Here is a 21,472-nt window from a genome sequence, read left to right on the forward strand (position 1 = left end):
CTTTATATATATATATATATATATATATATATATATATATATATATATATATATATATATATATATATATATATATATATATATATATATATATATGAGGCCTTCTGAAGTTAAGAAAGGAGTAAAGCAGGGAAGCGCCTTCTCACCTCGACTTTTTGGTATTTTATTAATGACATTGCTGAATTTTTACCAAAAAAAAGGGCTCCAACAGTGAGATTAGATAATAATATATATAGTACTTATTCCCCTATTCAATTGGTCTATGTTCAGTGATTCTTAAATAAAGTAATGACTGTCAATATAATTATAATAATAATAATTTATTACAAACCCGCTTATAAAAAAGAAGCATGAAGAAGCGGAGCAAAACAAAAGAAAAGAGAAATTAAAGACGAAAACAAATCAACCGAACATAATAATCACTAAATACAAACAAATCACACTTCAACTATCAAGCAAAAAAGTCGCTGGGAAATCAAATAATAGTGCCCTGTGTTTCACGAGAGCTTGTTTTTCAAAATTCGGCATGAACTCAACAGGATCAGGTATATGATACTTTTCTAGCAGACCAGTGTTACGGAGGTAAAGTGGCAGACCAAGCAGAAACTTTAAATATTTGCAAAAGCCTGAACGGATTCGCAACATATCCGAATTCGATAGCCAATGCCAAACGGGTGAGATGTAGTGAGCAAAGGGAAGAGCGACGGCACGATACAACCTAGCAAGAATATGCTTATTAAATTTAAACTTCAGAGCTGCAAGTTTAGCATACCCAGACCGAAAACCCGACAGAACCTGGTCAACAAAAAGAGCACGCGAGCTTCTGAGGTCGCTTCCATATGTGATACCTAGGTACTTCAACTTGCGGCTTGGAAGTACTACTTGCCCTGCAACGGTAACACGGGTAGCCTCGCGACGGGCAACTTCAGACGGCGCACGCGGGGGTTCAAATACAAGAAATTCTGTTTTAGCAGGGTTAATAACCAGACCAATATTAGTATAACCTCGACTTAGGAGATCGATATTAGCTTGAAGGTTACAAAGCGATGTGCTCACCAGTAATATGTCGTCGGCGTAGCACAGTAGGCTCACATCCATACATTCAGTGTTAAAACCACCGTTAATCTTTTTTGTTACCGACGAGGTTAGTGAATTGAAGAGTACAGGGCTTAAAACCGACCCTTGACGCAGTCCCCGGTGAAGCTTAATCGGTTTCGACAGGAATTCACTACTCAACTTAACACGGATAAGGCTACTCGAATACCAGTGCCATAGGACGGCCGCTACATGTGGGTTCACACCTTGGTGCAGCAGGTTCAAAATTAACTTTGAATGAATTACCGAATCGAACGCCGCGGACACATCTACTGCACAAATTAAAAGAGTCCGTGATTGATTCTGAGCATTCGATACTATACGCGTAAGGAGGCGATGTGCAAATGCACAACCGAGGTGGCGACGGAGGTTACGATTTTTTCCCTTCTTCAAGACGTTAGACACAATACCTAGGGCAAACGACTTAGGGACTGCACCAGAATCAAGGCACATTTGATATAGCAGCGTCAAGTGCTCAATGAGCAGAGGTGAGCTACAGCGGAGGTGTTCAGTCACAATTCCGTCGTGCCCGGGAGCCTTGCCCTTTCTCAGCTGCTTAATAACCTGGAGCACTTCGCCTATTGAGACGGTAAAATAGTTCCGTTTTCAAAATGACCTTACTTGGCATTAGAAACCAACTTTAGCTGAGAAATTAGCACAAAAGTTATGCAAATCTAACAAGAGCAGTAAAGTATTGTGTGAAGTCTAATGCTGTATCTGCTCTGATTATTGAAATAAAAATATTTACATATAGTTCTACTTCAAAATTCAAAGGTTAGAATGTGAGGCTAAATCAAGACAAGGCAAGCTTGGAACAGACATGTACTTTCTGGGTTTCGTTGCAAATCCTGCTTTAAGCCGGCAAGATCAGTTGGTGTCACTTGGGCCCCAAATACAAACTCCTGTTTTTAAAGGGAAAGGAAATTTTTTATGCAATTAAAGACAGTATCTAGATCTAGAGGGTTTGCAGGGGTACTTTGAATCGGAGTATGCTGTCAAAATCGGGTAGAAGCTTTCTTAAACAAAAAACCCTGTCCGTAATTCTATACCCGAAGGCTGACGACCTGGAGAGCATATGAATAATGTTGAAACATTATTCATTGATTTACTGCGGTAAGAAGCTGAGGAACAAATCTGGTTGTATTAGTTTGTAATGTCCTATTTTGTAGTTATTGAAATTTTACTACTTTGATTTTACTGAAATATAACACGAAAACATTCTTTTCATAAAACGGTGGTCTAAATAGTAAAGGGTGTCTAAAGGATGAATGAAAATTGACATGAATAACAGTTGGTTTCTAGACGTTTACCCCCCCCCCCCGCGAAAAATACCCCAGTGAAAAATTCCACCCGAATCTCTGCCCTCCCCCTGCATCAAATAGGGTTTCCCAAATTTGAGAATTTTATTTGAGTTGTGTTTTATTTTATTTAGTTTTTTTAGTTTCGTTGAGAAAATCTAAGGAAAGTGAAAACAAGGAATTTACACACCAGAAGTATTATAAAAATTTGGAACAAAAAAAAATTCAAATCCATTTTTTTGGGAAAAATCATCAAAATTAAGCTAAAAACATATGGCACCAGAAAGCTTAAGAAGGTTTAGCTTTCCTTTGAGAGCATTTTGGAACCTTTTCCTTTGGAAACCAACACGTTTTAGTGTTAAAGTTTTTACGGACAAAAGCGTTGTCAAATTTTACGAGTTATCATCGAAACGTAAAATTACCCCCAGTCACTATCAATAAATAAATGTAAACCAAAACGAACAGAAATTACAATAGATTACTGAGTCAAACTGAAAACGTGAAAAAAATTTAAAGGATTGGACTCAAAATCCCAATGTTTTTTCAACACCAGAACATAATTTGCACTTTGTTAGAAAAAAAAAACAAATAATCGTGGATTGTCAGTTTAATATACATATTCTTATATTTAGTCCTTAAAGTCCTAATGTTTCTTTATTTGTTTAAAGTCAAAAAAGTGAAAACATTTAAAATGTATTTTGCTTCCAGTAGAGGACAAATTATGTTCTGCTCTTGATGTCTGGGGATTGTCAGTCCTACTCATGCTAATTCTTGCTTGTTTTGAGGTTTACTCGGTTATATATTTTAGCTTATGTTCGTTTTGGGTTTAATCTATATTTTGATGATGATTTGTGGTAGGGTTTACGCTTTGAAAATTATTTGAATTTATTTCTAATCATTTTTGGCTTAACAGAACTCTTCACTTTTCTTTAATAAACTTGTTTTGTTGAAAAAATTTTATAAAAAAAAAATTCTTGAGGACGATCTCGGGTGAGACATTTTTTAGCGCACTTTCATTTGAAAGAGTTTAATTTCAGATTATTTTTTTTTTAATAATGCTGGTAATTTCGTCCTCCGTGGAAGTTTCCCAGCAAAAAGCTCCCCCATCCATCCCCTAATTGAAAGTTTCTCCTGCAGAAACTTCTCTGTGAAAAATATATCATATGAAAAATCTCCCCGCCCCATCTACAGAAAGACACTATACGATTCCCCCCAGTATAACTTCCCCCAGGCGATTCCTCTTAACATCTCCACATCTAAAATTGAGTCGGTACGATAAATTAAAATAGTTTCGTATAAGAATTCTAGCAAATTCCCCGTAGTGTAAAATTTCCCCTAGAAAGTTCAGCCCCTAGAAACTTCCCTCCCTAGTAAGAATTCTACCTGTGGAAAATCCCCATAACTAAAAGTTCACCCCCCCCCCATTGGAAAAGCCTCTGTATACTTCCCAATAACAAATCCTACGTAAACAATGGACGAACTTCATGACTTACAGACCTTTCTTCAAGGGTTTTAAGGGGTCATTTTATCCCCATTAATAATATTCATATCCATTCAGCAAAATTTTATTGCAACATTTTTTTTTAACTATCGCTGTTGGAAAAATTTGAATATTCTAATTTCGTCTACAATTTCATTTAAAATCCAACATCTTAATTCTTAAGAAGAAAAAGTGAAATCCACTTAAAAGTATTCGTAATATTAATCAATACTATAGCTAATTCATACGAAATTAAACTGTAACTAATGAAAAAGACGCTACAGATTGCGTAAGCGGGATTATTAAAAAAGATAGCCGGCGTATACCCCCCCTCCCCAAGGAAAAAACCAGCGTTTAACCCTTCAGAAAATACCCCTCCGCGGAAACGCCCCCTGGAAAATACCCTCCCCCAAGGGAAATAACGCTCGCCCCCCCCAAATACCCCCGGTAAAAAATGTGGAAAATAAGGTATTACAATTTTGAGAATTTCATTTGAGTTATTTTTTCCGTAAGGGGGGGGAATTTTAGTACTTGCGTATTACACACCAATCACTCCAGTTTACGCTGCGTAAAACTCGAGAACAAACCGCTTTCTTCGTTGGTTTGTGCGAAACAAGACAAAGACAAGTGACAGAATAGATGGGAAATATATAATTTGCGCTATATATTTGCATATAAGGGGGGGAGGTAAAGTATTTGGACAGTTTGAAGTCTTAAAATGCAGAATAACTGTACCTGACACACCATGCACGCAGACCCTCTACACCTTACCAGTACTATAGCATTAATAGCTACAGACTATACACCCTTATTTCAGCATTTGGATCATTGACCTACTTACAAGACTATACTATAAGAGAGATACATCGTTAGCATAATCCGGCTGGCATCTCATTTTCAAATACCTGTCTGAATATAATTAACAAAAAAAAATTGAAATACTTGATTTGATAATTTAATACTATGAATAATTTTTTTTATTTGGATTGAATAAAATCTGGTCTTATCACACACTTACGCATAGTAAACCAGTGAAGTTATGTTCCCCAATGAATGAATTGCTGTGGTATTTTTTTTAAGATGGAGCTTATGGTAATCCATATGCAACCTGCAAGGGACACAATATCCTTCCTCCCAGCTCCCCCCTCAAAAACATTAAACGAAAAAAAATGAAAACGAAATACATAACGAAAAATAAAAACAAGATTTTAAAAATAACGGAAATCAAAAACAAATTTAAAAAATAAAAGATGGAACAAAAAGAAACAAATTTAAAAATAAAAAAATAACGGACAATAAAAAAAAATGCAACAGCCCTATAAGGTAGATAGCAGAATAAATTATATTGGAAAATACTGCTTAGTATTGGAATATGCATAAAATCAATATTAATAAAGTCATACATATTTTAAGCGATGATGCATAGTCCCATGAAGGAAAAGATAAAATAAAGCCTTTTGAAAAGTATTGCTTAGTATTGGGGTATGCATTAAATCGAAATTACTAAAGTCACATATAATTTAAGCAATGATACAACAGCCTTACGAGGGAAGTGATACAATAAAGCCTTTTGGAAAGTATTGTTTTGCACTGGGGATATACATAAAGTCGAGATTAATACAGGCATAAATAATTTAAGCAATGCCACGAGTCCTATGAGGTAAATGGGATAAAGTCTTTTGGAGAGTATTTTTAGCATTGGGGTATGGATGAAGTCAAAGTGAATGAAGTTGTATATATTTTAAGCAATGATATTACAGCCCTATGAGGAAAATGACAGAATCAAGCCTTTTGAAAATTATTGCTTAGTATTGTGAATTTGCATAAAGTTGAAATTAATAAAGGCAGATATATTTTAAGTGATTTCCCTATGAGGGAAATGATACAATAAAGCTCTTTGAAAAGTATTGCTTAGTATTGGGGTATGCATAAAGTCAAAATTAATAAGGACGTATATATTTGAAGCAATGATACGGCACCCCTATTAGGTAAATTAAATAAAGCCTTTTGAAGAGCATTGTTTAGTATTGGGGTATGCATAAAGTCGAAATTAAAAAATTCGTATATATTTTAAGCAATGATACAACAGTTTTGTGAGGAAAAGATAGGATAACGCCTTTTGAAAAGTATTGCTTAGTATGGGGGATACGCATGAAGTTGAAATTAATAAAGTCGTATATATTTTAAGCAATGATAGGCCAACTCTATTAGGGAAATGATATAATAAAGTCTTTTGAAAAGTATTGTTTAGTATTGGGGTATGCATAAAGTCAAATTAATGAAGTCGTATATATTTCAAGCGATAATAAAAAGGCTCTATGAGGGAAATGACAAAATAAAGCCACTAGAAAATATTGTTTAGCATTGGGGTAAGCATAAAATCAAAACTAATAAAATGTTATATACTTTAAGCGATGATACGACAACCCTATGAGAAAAAAGATACAAAAAAAGTCTTTTGAAAAGTGTTGCTTAATATTGGAGTATGCAGAAAGTCGAAATTATTAAAGTCGTCTATATTTTAAGTGATGATACGACAACCCTATGAGCGAAATGATACAATAAGACCTTAATGACAAAGGATTAAAAAAAATGATAAAAAGCATTTTTGAATGTAAAAACCTAAGCTAGAATGTAAATTTGGAATGTCTTAGTTGTTGGCTGAGCATCGAAAATTCATAAAAGCACTTTTTACTACAATTAATGGAGGGAGTTAATAAATTCCAGATGTTTTAGTTGCTGGATGAGTACCAAACAATCATTAAAAGCTGTTTTGACTACATTAAACTCAGCTACTTGGTAAATTCCAAGTCTTTTAATTGGCGACTGAGTATCAAAAATTAATAGAAAAGAATTTTTCATGGAAAAAACAAATGTTTTAGATGCCAACTGGGTACAAAAGAAAAAACTAATGAAAGCACTTTTGAGTACAATAATCTCAGTTCCTCGGCGAATTCCGAGTGTTTTAGTTGCTGAATGACTAACGAAAATGCATGAATACACTTTTGAGTACAACAAACTCAGCTACGTTATAAATTCCGATTGTTTTAGTTGCTGACTGATGTCAAAAATTTACTGAAAGCAATTCCGACTACAAAAACTCAGGTAGTTGATAAAATCTGAATATCTTACTTGCTGGATGAGTACCAAAAAATTAATAAAAGCACTTCTGACTAGAACAAACTCAACTATTTGGCAAATTCCAAGTCTTTTAATTGGTGACTGAGCATAAATAAGAATAACAAAAAAGCACTTTTTCATAGGACAAACTCTGCTAGTAGGTAAATTCCAAGTATTTTATCTGCTGCCAGAGTCCAAAAAAATATTAAAAGCACTTCTGACTACAATAAACTCAGGTAGTTGATAAATTCATAGTATTTTACTTGCTAGCTGAATACCGAAAAAAAATGATTAAAAGTAGTTTAACTTTCTTGATTATAGAGTTTGAAGAGATGATTTAAATTGATGTTTATTATTCAGTGAATTTCCCAAAGAATAAATAGTTTTAACTCTGTTGATTACAAAGTCTCAACAGATAAATTAAATTTTACCACGATTTATTCCTTGACTTTTCCTAAGGATTGACTTATTCCTTGAATTTTTCAAAGAACTAAAAGGTTTAACTCTGATGAGCATAAAGTTTGAACCAATGAATTAAATTTGACGAGGTTTGTTCAATGAATTTTCACAAGAATGAATAGCTTTAACACTGTTGATTACAAAGTTTGTACAGATGAATTAAATTCAACCAAATTCAAATTTTCCATTTGTGACTATTTACAAACAATTGGCTTTTTTTCACTGTTTCACAAAAAATTCGTCAATCTCGCTCAAAAAATATTTCTTACACAAAAAATGTTGTTTACAGAAAATTAACCTTTTTTTTACTGTCTCCTCAGAAAAGAATCTTTTTTTTTTGAGCAAGTGAATTAAATTTGACATTGTTTATTCAATGAATTTTCACAAGAATGAATAGCTTTAACACTGTTGATTACAAAGTTTGTACAGATGAATTAAATTCAACATACTTTATCCCTTGAATTTTCCTAAGGACTTAAAGGTTTAACTCTGTTGAGCATAAAGTTTGAACTGATAAATTAAACTTTGGGTGGTTTATTCCTTGAATTTCCCACCAACAATGAATATTTTGAACTCTGTTGATTATAAAGTTTGAACATATCAATCAAATTTGACAGGACTTATTCCTTGAATTTTCCTAAGGACTAAAAGGTTTAACTCTGTTGATTATAAAGTTTGAATAAGTTAATTAAATTTTACACGATTTATTCATTGAGTTTAGGAACTAAAAGGTTTAACTCTGTTAAGAATAAAGCTTGAACTGATGAATTAAATTTGACGTGGTTTTTTCAATGAATTATCCCTATGAATGAATAGCTTTAACTGGGCTGATTACAAAGCTTGAAGAGATAAATTAAATTTGACACGGTTTACTCCTTGAATTTTCCTAAGGGTTAAAAGGTTTAATTCTACTGATTATAAAGTTTGAAGTGATGAATGAAATTTGACATGCTTTATTCTGAGAATTTTTCCCAAGAATAAATAGCTTTAACTCTCTTGATTACAAAACAAATTAAATTTGACATGGTTTATTCTTAGTATTTTCCTAAGGACTAAAAGGTTTAATTCATTTGGGTACAAAACTTAAACTGATGATTAAATTTGACATGGTTTATTCAATGAATTTTTGAATAAAAAAGAAAGCGCCAGCAACATTACTACTGACATTGGCAGTTTACAAAAAAATACAGTCAATGAATCCCATAATACCAGTGATAAAACTCATATTGAACCTATAGCTAAAACCATGTTAAGAACCGTGTATGCCACTAAAATGGAATAAGTGTCACATCAAGAGAAAACATGATGAACCATTTTATGGAGCGAATTCATAACATTTAAATTTTCTATGTGATGATATTAATAAATGTATCATTGTATATGTCATTATTTCAATAAAAAACTTCATTACAGCACTTCGTTAAATTTCCATTATTTTCTTAAGGTACGCTAGAAACTCAAACGTTTAGAATACTTGTTCAAAACTCAAAGATACAAGAACAGGAATTTTTGAACAAGGACACAGTTACTGGGCTCCCTGGCGGTATTTAATTCATCTAGTCAACCTTTGTAATCAAGAGAGTTAAAGCTATTTATTCTTGGGGAAAATTCACTGAATAAACAATGTCAAATTTAATTCACCTGTTCAAAATTAACAACAGAGTGAAACCTTTTAGTCCTTAGGAGAATTCAAAGAATAAACCATGTCAAAATTTAATTCATCAATTCAAACTTTGTAATCAACAGAGTTAAACTATTCATCCTTCAGAAAAATCACTGAATAAACCCTGCCAAATTTAATTCACCTGTTCAAACTCTAAATTCAAAAAAAAAGATTTTTTTTTCTGAGGAGACAGTAAAAAAAAGGTTAATTTTCTGTAAACAAAATTTTTAGTGTAAGAAATATTTTTCGAGCAAGATTGACGAATTTTTTGTGGAACAGTGAAAAAAGTCAATTGTTTGTAAATAGTCACAAATGGATAACTTATCAAAGCATAAAAAAAGTAATTTTGTGTGAATAGTATTTTTTTTGTGTAAGAAATATTTTTCGAGCAACAATAGCAAATTTATTGGGACTGTGAAAATAAGGTCTATTTTTGCCAATAATAACAAATTATTTGAAAAATTATCAAATCAGGAGATATAGGGAGGAAGTACAGCCCCTTTCCTGCTATATGTGCCTAATAAAATTTTCAAGAAACCCATATATTTGGAGTCCATGTAAAAAGGTTTTTTTTTCTTGGGAAGATGGCAAGTTTATCAAGATAATAAAAAAAGATTGTTTTGTAAAAAAAAAAAAATATATTTGTTACGTAAGAAATATTTTTCGAGCAAGATTGACGAAGTTTCAGTGGGAGTGTGAAAGAATCTGAGTGTGAAAATAAATCTAATTATTGGCAAATAATGACAAACCGAAAAGTTACCAATTGGGAATTACAAATTGGCAAATCACAAATGGCAAATTTATCAACACAGTAATTTTTTGTGTACAAACTAGTAAACTAAGGACAAAGTTATAAAAACAGGAGATGTAAGGGAGGGCTTAAAACATCCTCTTAATTTATGAGCTGATAAAACTGACAAAAAGTCACAACATCATGAGTTAGAGTCAGGAAGATACAAAGCGGGGGCCATATTTTTCAAAAGGATTTATTGTATCAATTCCTTCATAGGGTTGTCATATCATTGCTTAAAAAATTTATATGATTTCATTAATTTTGACTTTATGCATAACCAAGCACAAAATGTTACTTTTCAAAATGCTTTAGTGTATCATTTCCCACATAGAGGTGTTGCATCACTGCTTAAAATATATACAGCTTTATTAACTTTGACTTTATACATACCCTGATACTGAACAATATTCTTCAAAAGGCTTTATTATATCATTGCCCTCATAGGGTTGTCATATCATTGCTTAAATTATATACAACTTTATTAATTTTTACATTATGCATATTCCCAACCATACCCAATACTAAACAATATTCTTCAAAAGCCTTTCTTGTATCATTTCCCTCGTCAGGCTGTTGTATCATTGCTTAAAATATAAACAACCTTATTAATTTTGATTTCATGCATACCTCAATACATAGCAATACTTTTCAAAAGACGTTTTTCTATCATTTCCCTCATAGAAATGTTGTATACAAAATTATTCATTTTGACTTTATGCATACCCCAATACTAAACAATATTCTTCAAAAGGCTTTATTGTATCATTCCCTCATAGACCTGTCATACTATTGCTTAAAATATATACCACCTCAATAGTTTTGACTTAATGCATACCCCAGTACTAAGTAATACATATCATAGGGCTTTATTGCACCATTTCGCTCACAGGGCTGTTGTATCATCACTTAAAATATTACTGCCTTTATTATTTTCAACTTTATATATATCCCCAATACTAAGCAATAATTTTCAAAAGAATTTTTTCTATCATTTCCCTTATAGGGCTGTTGTATGATTGCTTAAAATACATACAACTTTATTAATTTGTCTTAATGAATACCCCAATACTAAAAAATGCTCTTTAAGAGGTTTTATTGTATCATTTCCCTAATAAGGCTGTCCTATCATCACTTAAAATATATACGACTTTATTAGTTTTGACTTTATGCATATCCGCAATACTAAACAATACAATTCAAAAGGCTTTGTTGTATCACTTCTCCATATGGCTGTTGTATCATTTATGAAATTACATATGACTTTGTTACTTTTGACTTTATCCACATTCCTAATGCTTAGCAATACTTTTAAAAAAGACTTTATGTGTCATTTCCATCATGGGGCTGGAAAAAATACTGCTACTACTTGCAATTCACTGCAGCACTTTGTTGGCTACTTTGCCTGTGGATAATGGTGGAATCCACAGTGAATACATATGAAGTTGAAGGAATGCAAAGAATTGTAAATAACCTTTGCATAGTTTACAGCATCTTTGCAGGCTTTTACTGGGTTCCATTCCACAATTTGTTGGCAATGAAGATTGTGAGGGTGTTTTTTTCTAATTGAGGAGGGGGGTAAAGTATAGAACGTCTGTATGTAAAATGTGTTAACATTAAATATTCTAATTATTATGATGCAAGAATTGTTTTCTAACTTCACACTGTCCAAATAATTCACCTTCACTCCACCCCCCCCCCCCCCAATTTGCTAATACATTACAAATTGACATATCTATTAACAAATGAACTAACCTCCTTTTTATATAATCTTAATAAGGAGGGAATTAATGCCAGGTTTGCTTCTCACTCAATTGGACTATCTGTCTTGGCTTTTTCTACAATTAGCCATGACTTGATACCCACACCTATTCCATTTTGATTCAAAATTCTTTTTATACAATCCTAATAAGGGGGGGGGAATTAATTCCAGGTTTGTTTCTCACTCAATTGGACTATCTGTCTTGATTTTTTCTACAATTAGCCATGACTTGATGCCCACAATTATTCCATTTTAATTCGAAAATCAACTGACTTGGTCGTTCTGTTGATTTTTAAATTAAAATGGAATAGTTGTGGGCATCAAGTCATGGCTAATTGTAGGAAAAGCCAAAACAGATAGTCCAATTGAGTGAGAAGCAAACCTGGCATTAATTCTCACCTTATTAGGATTGTATAAAAAGGAGGTTAGTTCATTTGTTAAAGTTAAATGAATTAAAATGGAATAGTTGTGGGCATCAAGCCATGGCTAATTGCAGAAAAAGCCAAAGGCAGATAGTCTAATTGAGTGAGAAGCAAATTCCCCCCTTGAAGTATTGTACAAAAAGGAGGTTAGTTCATTTGTAAGGTATAGTGTAGATAAGTGTATATTCATTTTTTATTTGTTAGACAAGTGTAATTACAATACAGAGATAAAACTGGTTTGTTTTTGAGTGTGTAGTATTTCTAATTCTTGATTTACTTTGGCAGCAGAGTTATTCGTTCTTCATTGTCATTTTTGATACTCTTGATACTAGCTTTGGTCTGTCTGCTAGCTGTACAATTCTTTGTTCTTCAGTCTCATATTTGACAAGTTCTGATTCCTGCTGTTGTTTGTAATTCTTGCTCATGATTATCTTCTAACTACATTTTTATTTATTCTTGCAGTAATATATTTCCTAACATTGTGACCACACATTTCTTGTAGGTTACTTCCATTTCATTTGTTCTTATCCTCATTGTTGCATGTCTTGCAACAGCATATTTCTTTTTTTTTTGTTCTTCACTTTAGTTTTGAATCTTTGTGATTCTTGCTGTCACTTATCTTTTAATTGCATATTTCTATATTCTTTAATTTTGTTTTTTACTTGTTTTAACAATTGGTTTTACTTGTATTTTAACTACATATTTCTTTGATCTTTATTTATCATTGTTCAGATACTTTTTCAGTGCCTTTTGTCTTAGCTGCTTGGACTCATCTTCTCACTTTTGATGGTCTAGGGTGTTCATTATCTCCCATTGTACATTTACATTTCTCAGGTTGTTCTCTTGATCTTTTTCTCATTTGAGGGCCTAGTTTTTTTCATTTTGAGCAAACATTTCCTCTTCTGTTCTTTTCCGTAGTCATTTTGTGCTAATGTTAACTACATTTGTTTCCCCTAGATATTATAAAACTGTTGGAAATGCTTTTTTAAATTTAAATCACCAAATATAGGCAAGTGAATTCACATACTTCTAAATTTTTGTTCAGCAAATACTTCTAATATGGTTTTAAAATCTATTTTCCTTTGTCTTCCTGTGTCTTCACTTTCAGTCAAAGTAATTGATAAAGTATTTATTCTATCCTGTTTGATTGTCAACATCACATAGCTTTTTGGTACTTGTCTTTTATAGCCATTGCACTCAAGTTATGTTGAGAAGTGAAGTTTGATTAATCCTAATCATATAAAACAAAATATGATCAAAATATTATACTTTGTCAACAAAATCATGAAAACAGCAACTTAGAAATATATGCCCAGAATCCAAAGGCCATGGATGACAATTTGTAAACCCACAAATAAATGAAAAAAAATAAAGTAACAAATGGTATTCTACTGTATGCAAACCATGTATTGACATGCAAATGACTTGTTTCATACATAGCCTAGTTGTACATTTCCAAAAAGGGTCTTTATCAAAAGAGTATAAGTCTAACTGGAAAAGTCTAATTGCCTCTTCTTTAGTCCTTAGAAAATCCCAAATTGTCATTTCAACATTTATGGTCAGACACTATATCATATCAAAACAGATCAAAAACTGAATGACTTTCACTCCATGGTCTAAAATACTGACAATGTCATTAGCATTAATCAAACTTCACTTTTTGACAGAACTTGCATTTGACAACTATTAGACACAAGTACCTTTTTTCACTGTTTTTAGTCTAGAAAATAACTCTCTCCAGAAGAAATGCTCACTGGAATTATTAAGAACATTTAATGGTTTTGGAAATCAAATGTTCATGTTTATGGTGGCATGGGGCTCTTTCAAATGCAAAGCCCAATTGTTCCAGTTGCCCCTTTTCTAGCCTTAATTAGATTAGGAAAATGAAACTTTTAGCAATGAATCCATAGTCATAAATATACTATGCAAAGGCATTACCAAGCTTCTATGCTAACCCATTTTTGATTTCTAAGTTTTTGAAATTTGCCTACTTGAGCAGTCTATGTCTATTGATATATTGACAAAACAGCTTTTTACCTCAATTTTCACTTACTATACCAGTTTCTTTTTCTTGGGTTTTAGTTCTGATAACATAATTCCTGTTGATACATCCATGGAAGTTTTATTTTCCTAACCTAACCACTTTCAAAGATAGCAAAAAATAGCTTGTCAAGAATTATACTAAGATAAAAGTTGCATAGAATTGTTCTTAAATGCCAAGCACTTTGAATATTTGATGCACTAAGCCTAGACCTAATTAACTGTTAAAATTTGAATCGAATGGTAACCTATATTTTCATCTTAGTTTTCCTACCAAGAGGCATAAGGAACAACATGTCACTACACAATTTGATTCAAGGCAAAATAAGCAGCTTCATACAAGAAAAGGGGCTTAGCTAGGCCTAAACCTATAATTTAGAACTTCTTCTAAGATTCAGAAGAACATTTGCCATCTAAAGGTAGGCTAGGTTAATTTTATCAAACATTAGGCTTAGGCAAAATGTGTATTGTCACTTTGTGTTTAGCCAATCAAATATATTAAGTAATTCTTGCTTTTATTAGCCGAGGCTAGCCAAAACCACTCATGAATATTCAACATTTACCACCCTCAAAGATAATACAAACTCACAATCTAACCCAGTAGGCTAATTCATAATATTTTGAGCAATGAATAAGCTTACTGGACAAAGCTGGATCGTGTGAACCACCAATCAGCTTGAATTATTATCCCTCTGCTCCCGAAAATTTGATGTTGTTGTTGCAAGTCTAAGTCACGTTTAGACACTGATGCCTATGTGACGCCTACCATAGAAATGTTTATTACTGATCCAACATTTTAAACTTTGAAATGCTTCGCTAAGACGTTTAAAAAAGCGCTATCTAAGACTAAAAAAAAACGATGGCAGCTTAATAAAAGCCTTTGGAACCCGTTTATGAGGCAAAAAAAAATTTATATTTGGTAGGGGACCTTTAAGGGAAGAAGACCAAATATATATTTTGGATTTGTGGCAGGAAAGGTCTAGAGTACTGACTGCTCAGAAGGAAACATACTAGAATAAAAAGAGAAACATTCTTAAACTGCTGATTTCTTATTCATTTTTGTGGTTATATTCACGTTTTTGATAATGCATTCTTAGCCCCCATTGGTCTCATTTAGAGAGCCCTAGGCCTTGTAAAATAAAAATTTAAAATTGATCAAAACTGATACAAAACAAATGGGAGAATACAAGGAAACAAATCAGTAGAAGACTCAAAAAGTTTGTTGCGATATTTTAGACAACTTTCCTATAATATTCATTTAGCCGATTCCAGCGTCATCAAATTCCACGTTTGACAGTTCTAATTCTTCGTCTCATTTAAAAACCTTTAAAATCTTATTATTTTTAGATCTGGATTGAATGAACAGTCTTGAGTTGAAGTGGAATCCAAATCAGATCTGAATCAGTATTTTAATATATTTTTCAAATTAATAAAAACTACTATTCTCATTTTTTGTACTTACCTACCACACGCATCCAGGCTTAAAAGGTGAGAGCTGCATAAGCTGTAGATGACCTTGAGGCTTCTAAGAAGTTGGATATGAAAAAAGCACTTGTGAACAAAGTTGAAGGGTTGGCATCTCAACATCGCTATGACGATTGTAAAACATAGAGAAGCTTTTACAAGTCTCCTGTTCATCGAGTAAAACCTGTTTACATAGCAATTTTGCCATGATCGTACTTGATATGATTCAGAACTTAAACAGAGCTCACGTTCGTGAGCCACTTCTTTCAAGTCTGCTTATTGATGGTGATAATGTAACAGGGACCAATGGGAATCAGAAGAAATTAGAATCTTAATTTGTCAATATTGGGCAAAATACAGCGTCTTTTGAGAATTTGGGTGTGTCTTATTTCTGTTATTAAATAAAAAAACTAATTTTTTTAGCTGAAAGTAAGGAGCGACATTAAAACTTAAAACGAAGAGAAATTACTTCGTATATGAAAAGAAATACTTCCTCATCAACGCCCCGCTCTTTACGCTAAAGTTTTTTACTGTTTCAAAAAGAAGAGTTGAGAGAAAGAGTCAAACTTCAGCGTAAAGAGCGGGGCGTTGATGAGGAAGCATCTCTTTTCATATACGAAGTAATTTCTGTTCGTTTTAAGTTTTAATGTCGCTCCTTACTTTCAGCTAAAAAAATTAGTTTTTTTTTTTATTTAATTTCTGAACGTTTTTGAATTAACGCATGTTTGGTTTTGGCTCTCCGCACATAAATTGTTAAAGTGAAATTTGTATATTAATTCTTTTTTTGGCTAAATGGCTTTCTCTTAGTTTTGATCAGACTATTTTGAGAAATAAGGGGTGTAGAAGGAGCCCTTGTTGCCTTCCAATTTTTCGGTTACTTAAAAAGGCAACTAGAACTTTTAATTTTTAACGAACGTTTTTATTAGTAAAAAATATACGTAACTGAAGAATTAACTTACGCAACAAACTTTCATAATCTTATATTTTTATTGTGTATACGAGGGGGTTTGTACCCTCGTTAATACCTCGCTCTTTACACTAAATCGTAAGTTTTGTCCCAATCCTTTAAGAATGACCCCTGAATCAGAAAGGCCGTAGAATAGATAGTTGAAATTACTAAAAATACTTTAGCATAAAGAGCGAGGTATTTATCTCCTCCTAAATACCTCGCTCTTTATGCTCGTCATAATCTCTATTCGTTTTAAGTTTCAATGCTACTCTTTCCTTTCATTTGAAAAAACGTTTTCATGTTTATTTTTCATAGTTTTCTTATAGTAATGCTAGAAAATCCTGCGCCCTTTTCATTGCATTTTCTTCCCCCATGACAGATTCCTCCAAGGAAAGATCCTCCAACATAGCCCCCTCCCCTCAACCCCACCCCCAAACAAAATAAAACCCCCCTGAATACGTCTGTACACTTCCCAATAACCATTACTATATGTAAACACTGGTCAAAGTTTGTAACTTGCAGCCCCTCCCCCAAGGATTGTGGGAGAGTACGTCATCCCCAAAGACACAGTTATTATGGTATTCGACTATGATGAACAAAATGGCTATCTCAAAATTTTGATCCTTTGAATATGGGAAAAAAATGAGCGTGGGAGGGGGCCTAGATGCCCTCCGATTTTTTTGGTCACTTAAAAAGGGCACTAGAACTTTTCATTTCCGTTAGAATGAGCCCTCTTGCAACATTATAGAACCACTTGGCCGATAGAATGACCCGTGGGAAAAAGGAAAAAAAACAACAAACAAACAAACAAATAAACACGCACCCGTGATTTGTCTTCTAGCAAAAAATATGAAATTCCACATTTTTGTAGATAGGAGCTTGAAACTTCTACAGTAGGGTTCTCTGATACTCTGAATCTAATGGTGTCATTTTCGTTAAGATTCTACCACTTTTAGGGGGTATTTCCCCCTATTTTCTTAAATAAGGCAAATTTTCTCAGGCTCGTAACTTTTGATGGGTAAGACTAAACTTGATGAAACTTATATATTTAAAATCAGCATTAAAATGCGGTTCTTTTGATGTAGCTATTGATATCAAAATTCAATTTTTTAGAGTTTTGGTTACTATTGAGCTGGGTCGCTCCTTACTACAGTTCGTTACCACGAACTGTTTGACAAGTCTTCCTTAGACCCAATTTGCTTGGAATTCATGTTGCTACATCTTGTTACTAATTTTGAAGCACCTTAAATTTTAATGTCACTAAAAGGCATGTCTTTATCAGTCTAGATCAGATACCAACACGGGTCCTCAAAGTTATTTTCCGTCTATTTGCTCCTAGTTAACAAAGTTGCAGATTTCTTGAATTTGCTAGAATTACAGTTTTTTACAAAGGAAGTTCTCTCAGAATGAAGCATCTAACAATGGGCTATTCTTGCTCTTGTCAGTTTTTACCAGAGTTGTTGATAAAGCCATATGTATCACAGTTCGTAAGTTTTCTTGAGGCTAAAGATTTCTTCCATGATTTTCAGTTTGATTTTCAGGCTAAAAATTCTACTTAGCATGCACGTGTTTCTTTACTAGACTTTATTTACTCTGTTCTCAATTTTGGCTTACTCTCGGCTGCTTTGTTTTTTAATGTTTGGAAGGCTTTTGATCCTTTTACACATCACATTTTCCTTCAAAAAATTTCTCTCTTCGGTCTATGGTCAAACACCCATTATTGGTTTTCGTCATGTCTGATGGGACGTTTCATTTCGAATGGTGAATCTTTTCATGATATCAGGTTTCATGGATGAGGTATCAGGGATACACCTCAAGGATTGGTTTTCGGTCTGACGCGGCTTTAATTTATGTTAATGAGCTTTCTTTGGAGTTAGAAATAGTAATCAGCAAGTATAATTTCCTCTTTGTCAATAAGCCAATCAGGATCTCTAAGGTATGAGTCTGGATTAGAAGATGGCCTGATTGCTTTTTCAGTTGATAGCCCCCTCTCCACTTTGACTAAACATGAGTCTTGTCTGCGGCTGAACCTGAAATATCTTTCCGAGCATGTTTTATGGTGGTTTGAGGCAAATCTTCCTTTATCAAGTGTATCCAGATCAAAACTTTTTATTTATTCTTAAGTCTCTCAATCTTGCCTTGGTATAAAAGAGATCCGGTCCTCTTGAAGGACCATCTAGACCTGATCTAGACCATCCGGTCCTCTAGACCTGACTGTAATTTTTTACATGTCCTGGGAATTTTTCTAGATAAAAAGCTATCACTTAAGAAACACAATGATATGATGAAGCTGAAGGTCACTAAAAATATTTATGTTCTTTGGAGGCTAAAGCATTCATTTCCTGGTAACATTCTTAAAATTCTTCTCTCTTCAATTATTCAATCGCATGTTTCCTATCGTCCGCTAATACAGATGTCTAAACTTCCGTCTTCTACATGTTTCTTTCTTCTGCCCACGAAAATTATTTAAAAGAGTTAACAAAAGAGTTATTAAAAGAGTTAATTATTTAAATTATTAAAGAGACGAAAGTTTCTTTAATCAAGCCCCTCTTCTACATCTTCGGTCTGTGTATTTCACATCACGTGCATTTTGTCCTTTTTAATCCTGGCAACTACCAGCTATTTTCAAGGGTCCATCTTTTGCTTCTAATATTTCTTTATATAGCCTTCAAAATTTTACTAATTCAATAATTCTTTCTATGCAGTGCGTTTGGTCCGACTTCAACCTGGTTACCACCAGTTTAAAGGTATGGAATCTGACACCATCTGTGGCACAAGATAGTCATTCCTTTGGGACTTTCAAAAAAAATAGCGTTGACTTTTAGAGGAGTCTAATTTATCGGTAAAAACTAGAATTGACGCTTAATGGTAAATTATAAACTTTTTACTTATTATAGTTATTTTTGATATTGCTACTTATAGTTATTTTTGATATTGCTACTACTTTGCTACTTAACACTGTTTAGATTGTACGTTTCATAAAGGCTTAAAGTACAAAATTTGAGGGAGAGAGTGGATTTGCATTTTTCTGTAAATTTATTTTTTGATATATGAACTCTGAACTTGCCTCCCCCCCCCACATTATGAAAGTTTCATATGGACCCCACTTTTCGTTTGGTTTAACTCAAGCCCTCCCCTAAGTTAAAATTTAAAGCTAACATGTTGGTCGAACAGCTTTTGAAAATTTCTACTCGATTTCGCAAGCTGTTTATTCAGATATTCCATGTGACAAACTGGGAACACGTGTTTTTTTTCAGTATATATCGTTACTTCACCGAAAGTAGACTCTAGTGTAATATGGGCTCCATGTACCAAAACATTTAAACAGACTGGAAGCTTTAGATCCTTTCCCTCTACGATAGTGCATATACCCAGTTTTTATCCCTTAGAAAAACATAGTGTCTTTTGATTTACCTCAGTACTTAACACTGTTTAGATTGTACGTTCCATTGAGGCATAAAGTACAAAATATCTTAGGTGTATAAGAAAAAAACTTTCTAGATCCGCTCTCCCTACTCCTTTACTCCAGGTTGAACTCTAAGGTCCAATGTTCTCTAACACTCCCTGGATAGTTTAACTTGATAAACTTAAGCTTTACAAAAAAAAAATATTACATAGATTTTAAGTCCAATAGGAGTTGACAGGGCAAATGTGTTCGGTGGATCAGAGACAAAAATTGTTACCCCCCACCCCACCCTTGACCGAGCATGAATTTTAAACTATCTTCCCAAGCCCCCCTCCATTTCTCCAATATTACTTGTAGGTTTCAACTTAATTATCTAGCTTGGTTGTTCAGCTCCTCGCAATGCTAGCTTCAAGAGACTCTTAAATGCCTGGGAAGGCGGCTACCTCTTCAATTTGTGAAAGTTTATCTCTTCAATAGCATAATTGTGCTGACCACATTATATGAGTGTGGGAATCGCACCCTGAAGACAGGGAATAAGCACAATCCTTTGCGTTCGAGATGCACTACCTATGCCGTGGCACAAAAACTAATTTCCATGTGACCAACAGGGCTGCTAACAGAACACACCTTATGACAAAAGGACGCATTGTTGTCCCGAGACAAAGCTAAAATAAAAGAACACACTTTGTAAATTTTTGAAAAAAAACGTTTCTCAAGTATATATATATATATATATATATATATATATATATATATATATATATATATATATATATATATATATATATATATATATATATATATATATATATATATATATATATATATATATATATATATATATATGTGTGTGTGTGTGTGTATTAAATTATTTTTTACCAAAGTAGCGCTTTGTCTAGTTTTTTTAACCTCCACGCTTTGTCTGATATATCGCAAGAAAATATTTTGCCCAAAATAAGGGATTTACATGTTTATACGAGTTTTGTATTTTTAAACATAGTAATTTTAAATGAATAGTTTTTTCGTTTTCATTATATTTGATGTTATTTGGCCGTTCTGGAAAATTTTTACGAAGTGTTTTTTTCAATAGTATCACAGGTAAGAAAAATGATGTCTAGTTTTTGATATTTCAAAATGGATACGTTTTTGGATGCTCAGGGGACACATTCATGGACCGAAAAGTTGGCAACTCTAACGACCAAGAATGTGATGCCATGGTGTCTCACATCTTCTGGCAAAATCCTCGACAAAATGAAACGGTAGCAACTGGGCCGGTTTGGGACGTCAAAAAACCCCCAGGCCATTCCTGAGCTATAGCATAAAATCTTCGCAAAAACCATTGGAAGTTTGTATTATTTACAGCTCTTAGTTTGGTGAGAGACATGTAATCCCTTTACACATATTTATGTCACATTTGCTAAGCTATTAGTATATTCGAAATCAGCATTAAGAGGCGCACAGAGAGGTATGTTTACCTTTTCGGAAAGTGAAAATTTGATTTTTTTTTTTTTTTTTACCGGCATA

General features: G+C 33.2%; 2 protein-coding genes across 2 annotated transcripts in view; both read right to left on the minus strand.

Moving 5' to 3' along the window:
- Positions 1–14,946, minus strand: part of LOC136034540 (metal cation symporter ZIP14-like) — a 91,664-nt gene extending 76,718 nt beyond the window's left edge. Inside the window, exon 1 of the mRNA XM_065715769.1 lies at positions 14,896–14,946. The gene's annotated coding sequence lies outside the window, so the exon portion shown is untranslated. The remainder of the gene's footprint in view (positions 1–14,895) is intronic.
- On the minus strand, positions 445–10,490 carry LOC136034256 (uncharacterized). Its single transcript, XM_065715397.1, has 2 exons — positions 10,424–10,490; positions 445–1,673 (listed from the first exon to the last, which is right to left on the minus strand). Exons 1-2 carry the CDS (start codon positions 10,488–10,490, stop codon positions 445–447), a joined length of 1,296 nt encoding a protein of 431 aa, XP_065571469.1.
- Positions 14,947–21,472: the final 6,526 nt, after the last annotated feature.

The sequence above is a fragment of the Artemia franciscana genome, chromosome 13 (assembly GCF_032884065.1).
Source record: "Artemia franciscana chromosome 13, ASM3288406v1, whole genome shotgun sequence".
Lineage (NCBI taxonomy): Eukaryota > Metazoa > Arthropoda > Branchiopoda > Anostraca > Artemiidae > Artemia > Artemia franciscana.

Bases quoted from the DNA above. Each gene is read 5' to 3' on its own strand.
- LOC136034256 (XM_065715397.1), bottom strand. From the start codon at position 10,490: ATGATACAACAGCCTGACGAGGGAAATGATACAAGAAAGGCTTTTGAA. The intron at 1,674-10,423 runs GTATGGTTGGGA...CCGTCTCAATAG, and splicing joins AGAATATTGTTTAGTATTGG to GCGAAGTGCTCCAGGTTATT.